We start from the raw sequence: 5,184 nt of genomic DNA, 5'->3' as shown, positions 1-5,184 counted from the left end.
TTATTTATAGAATTCGAACTCGACTCACATGGCTTCGAGTCAAAACGAGATTTATTGAGTTCGAGTCAAGAAGATTTGAATGTTTCATTTTTTGACAATTTTTAAGTGAAAAGACATTATTGCACTTAAAAAAATTTCATACAATTTAAAATATTTTATAAATTCAATCACTCTTGTAAACACAAAGATAATTTTATAATAATAATATATTAAAAAATTATAATTAAAAAATTCAATAAAGCTCGATGAGCTTTCTACTCTTGCTATTAGATTTGAATATTCAGACTCGACTCACGAGTTTTTGACCGAGCCGCTGGTTCTAGATTTTTCCGATATCATTTTCCCAAATTATTTCTATTCAATCACTCGCTCCCCGGTATTAATTTTGAAATGACCCTCAGAATAGTTTCTGAAATTTTAAATTGCTAAATTGCCCTTTTATTCAAACACTAATTTATGGGTTTTTTTAGTCATTTCAATGCTGTAAAGATAGCAAGTAAAACAGTCTAAAATTAGAGTACTTTTTTTTTTTTTTTGCACTAGAGAGATTTTCATTCATTACATTTGCAATTTAGGAATTTAGGAGGTCACACGGACTTCCCATTTTCCCTGAAAGAGTAAAGCTCAATACAGTAAAAACATAAGGTAAGATATGATCCTCTTCTGTTGCTACATTTTTCCTGTTTTCTGGTTTGATTGAAGTCTCTGTATGTCATATTTTGTATGGAAGCAGTTGGATTTTTGTGGGTTCCTCTTATTTTTCGATAGTTGGTTAATTGTGGCTCAATGACGCTCTGATTCTTGGATTTGTTCATTTTTTGTTTGGTTAATTCATTCACTTACAGTTTTGAAATTTGTTCTAGTTCCTTCGTTTTCTAAAAAAGAAATTTAAAGTGGTTAGAAATTTTACGTTGCAGGGTTTTGATCTGTCTCGAGTTCTGTTTCGTTGTTGAATTTTAATTAATTGAAGTCGATGTGTTTTTGTTTCTCGTAGTAGAATAATTTGATTATGGTCCATAATTCCTTCCCGATGTTCATGTGCTTTCTCAGTTACTTGGCTGACAGTTTGGTCTAGTTTGGGGGATTAGGGGATGAAAATCAGCAGAAAACTTGAGTTAGTAGAGAAAAAGGAAAGATTCTAAACTTGGCAAGTTTCTTGCCTTTTGTTTGAGAGTTTGGGAATGAAACGGAATGATATCCAATTTGTTGAGTATTGCTATTAGTCTACTTTACATTTCACGTGTATTATTCATTGAGTATAATTAATTTAGGCAAAATGGGTGACTAGAAAGGTTTACTAAGCTTTCATTTCACTTTCCTTCATTTCTCCCCATGTCTGAAATTCAATTGAATTATTTTTCTCCAATCTCGTTGTTTACCTCAATCAAACTGCCAAACAGGAGAATTTTCATTTCTACCTTCTTTTTTCTCCAAGTCACTGGATTCAAACTTCAGTTACATTGATAGATTCCGAATGTTAAGCGATCGAATGTGTTGGAAATGAAACATGCAGGGCTAAACCAGGAGAGGTCAAATTATTATTATTCCAAATTGTACTTAAATGGGAATACATGGACTAAACTGTGTAAAAGTCTGGCACATAAAAGCACAAAATTACAACTTGTCCTTCTATGTTGAAGTTTCAAGTTTGTTTCTTATTACATTTTCTTTTCAGCTTTTTCAGTGTTGAGTTGTTTGCTTAGAATGGGGATATGAATTAATTCTTCATCGATTCTCGAGTTGTTTGCCTCGAAGTTTAGGGTATCGTAGTTCTGGTGGATATTACCCACATACGTGTAGGATTTGTGTAATATGTTTGATATCTTTTCGGTTTAAGGGTGTATTGATTTTACATTCAATTTTTGCTCATTTAGGTCTATGCTAAAAGATTGTTGTTAAATATCTAATGTTCTATCTCTACCTTTGGTCTTCTGAATTGCTTGGTGCTAGGTGTTTTTGCTGCTTTTGGAAGGTATGAGTTTCAAAAATTCTGAAGATTTGAGAAGACAAAAGTATGACAGACTAAGTGCTTTACCAGATGCTGTCTTATGCCACATCCTTTCATTTCTCCCAATGAAATATGTCGTTGCAACCTCCATTTTATCTACCAGATGGAAATACCTCTACATGTCTGTTCCTGTGATAAAACTTGATGACACTGTACATTCTCAAGAAGAAGAATCGCAGGACAACATCAGAAGCGACAGTTTTAGAAGATTTGCAGATAGGGTGCTTATGCTGCGAAATGCTGACATAATTCAATTTCATCTCAAATGCACAACGACTTTCGAAAGTTCAGTAATCAATGCATGGTTATGTGCTGTGCTTTTGCATAAGGTTCAGGTGCTTAATCTTTTCATGAAATATGACAATCCTAGATGTTTAACAAGTGAACTTTTCACTTGTAAAACACTTCAGTGGTTAAACCTGGATAGCTCCATTATCATCAAGCCGAAGGTAGTTCATTTACCAAATCTGAAGATCTTACGTCTTTTCGGAGTAGAATTAATGGATGATGGTTCTATACCACAGATCCTCGCTGGTTGTCCTAAGCTTGAGCATCTGCACATGTGTGGTTGCCAATTGCATGGAATTCAAGTTCTTGATATTTCAACTCCTTCCCTGAAGAGCTTAGAATTTTTCAATTGTTACGGTGCATTCCGAGTTGTCATTGATACCCCAAATCTTGAGGACCTGTGCTATGTTGATTTTTTAAATGGAGATCCATTGGTGAAAAATCTGAAGTCATTGGTCAAAGCTTATTTGTTTCCTTACTCTGTAACTCTACAAAACACAGATGATGCATGCTTATGTGGGGGTCATGTGTCTAAGTTCCTGAATGCAATGGCTAACACCAAGTCTCTTACTCTTCTAACTGTTTGCTTGGAGGTAAGCTTTCATGCTTTTTCTATTTCTTCAGCTTTTTCAAATATTGTTAGAAATTCCGAAACTAATTCTGAGGAGTCTAATATTTTGATATCTTGTATGAAGGGTCTCCTTCATTCCGGCTGTTCAATCCCCAAATTCCAAAATTTGACCTATATGAAGCTAGTACCACGCCATAACTGTCATTGGGAATTGCTACCAATCCTACTTCACAGTACACCCAATCTAAAAACTTTGGCTCTTGATATGGTGAGTTAGGATGGGAGATGCAAAGTTTCACCTTAAGTTGCATATTAGAGTTGTTTTTCTTGTTTGGATATCAAAGTTTTCTATTACACTTGCATAGGAATTTCCAGACAACAATATTGGCCAATGGCCCAAGTTTCCTGTAACGCAGAATCAGCCCATCTGCTTGGCTCAGTACCTCAGGGCAGTGGATATTTTGATTTAGCAACTCTGTTAGGCAACCCGCTTTCTGTCTTGTGCAATGTTGCAATCCTATAAGGCTGATAAATTCATTAACTGTTGGTACGAGTGAGGCAATGGAAATGACACGTGCTTCGCCCTACCCTAGTTTATAATGCCTAGATATTGAAATGACTAGTTTGCTAAAGGAAAAAATCAATTGCCTTGTATTGACTGGTTTTGCTAGTTTATTTCCTCTTTTACTTTCTCTATCTGCTCTTGTGGAATAATGGTTTGACACTACTTTTTTTTTTCTTTTTTCTTCTGTCAGTTCAAGCTTGTATGCTGTTAAATTCAGTTCTGGATGTATGCACAGCTAATTAGTAACATTCTACTTTAGAGACACTGTTGAAGGTAGAAGAAATCGAGTAGTAGTCTTTTGGAATTATCAAGGCAAGGGCCTTCCTGAGTTCCTAGTATATGGTAAAGGAAGCAAAAGCCAAGGTCTCTTGCTCTTTTTATAGACATAAAGGAGGAGGAAATTTTAGTATGTATGAAAAGAATTTGGCAACTCTTCCTGCATCTGAATGAAGAAAGGTGAAAATTTCTGTGGGAATGGTCACTAAACGGAGTGAGTTATAATTTAGAATGAAGACAGAAAGATTTAATAGAATGGGACAAGGGCCTGAGAGGTAACTAAATTTTTTTTTTTAACCAAAAATATTGACAAAGCAGACTTTTGGGTTTTCTTGACGGCTAACATTGACACCCAAAAAAAAAAAAAAAAATTCCCAAGCATTCCATTATTTTTTTAATTAGTTAATGAAAGGAGATTAAAAAAAAAAACCTAGGAAGTATTATGTAAGATGAAATTGCCCGTGTATGCATTTGTCACTAACTTTCTCTATTTCCTTTCATCAATTTGTTCAACTTTCTCTACTGTTACATCAATCTAAGTTGTCAAGGTAATAATAGTGGATAAAATTTATAATGGTGATAATTTTATTTATGCTGTATGAGTATAAATTATTGACTAACTAATCTTTTGTATTTTGGATTTCATCTATTACTTTCCGACTTGTTCTTTATTCTTTTGGTATAACTTCACAACTTTTTTTTTTTCAAATTTTATAGACATAGAACTTTGTAGCCAAAAGTTTAGATGTATGTAAATCTCACAAAAAAATTATGCAAATTGATCATTTAAAAAGTGGTAATTTTGACATTTAAAACGTTAGAGAATCTAGTTTATGGGTCTTTATGTTATTTTCAATAGAAATGAACAACAAGCCTTCTTTTCTTACCTTAAATGCAACGCCAACGTCAGTGGCCTTGCTTAACTAGTGAAAACTGAAAAGGCCGCGAGATCGTATATAAACACTGATTCCTAATCCAAATACGAAACCTATCCTATTCTAACACTGCTCTGTCATGCAATTATCGTAGCAAGGTGAAAGGCTACAAAATGGAGGACGAAATCACAACATGGACATCATTAGCGTTATGGATTTACCTGCAGATTTGACGACAGAAATTCTACTGAGATTGCCAGTGAAATCATTGATCCGATTCAGCTGTGTTTAACAAATCCTGGTGTGCATTCATCAGAAGGCCTGAATTTGTTGCTCGGCGTCTTACCCATGCCAGCAGAGAGAATAACAAACAATAACAATACCTGCTCATCAGGCGCTTCATCGAAGACTTGAACGAAAAACGCCTTGTCATTCCATTCTAACAATGAATCGCTGGCCGTCATAGCCCCAGATTTGGAGGTTCCTACTTTCAATCATACCTTACATCAGGGCAACAAGCCCTGCTAATGTCATCTTTTGCATCATGCATCGTCATGATGATATTTATTTTTGTAATCCTGCATTACACAAATTCATCAAG

General features: G+C 34.7%; 1 protein-coding gene across 1 annotated transcript; it reads left to right on the top strand.

Annotated features, from left to right (window-relative positions):
* Positions 1–303: 303 nt before the first annotated feature.
* On the top strand, positions 304–3,907 carry LOC113687313 (F-box/LRR-repeat protein At4g14103-like). The gene is made up of 4 exons (XM_072048652.1): positions 304–645; positions 1,951–2,889; positions 2,992–3,135; positions 3,233–3,907. The coding sequence occupies exons 2-4, from the start codon at positions 1,975–1,977 to the stop codon at positions 3,335–3,337; spliced, it is 1,164 nt and encodes a 387-aa protein (XP_071904753.1). The 5' UTR covers positions 304–645; positions 1,951–1,974; the 3' UTR covers positions 3,338–3,907.
* Positions 3,908–5,184: the final 1,277 nt, after the last annotated feature.

This window comes from Coffea arabica, chromosome 5e, assembly GCF_036785885.1.
Source record: "Coffea arabica cultivar ET-39 chromosome 5e, Coffea Arabica ET-39 HiFi, whole genome shotgun sequence".
NCBI lineage: Eukaryota > Viridiplantae > Streptophyta > Magnoliopsida > Gentianales > Rubiaceae > Coffea > Coffea arabica.
Note: the sequence above shows the minus strand (reverse complement) of the source record. Positions and strands in the feature narration are given on the sequence as shown.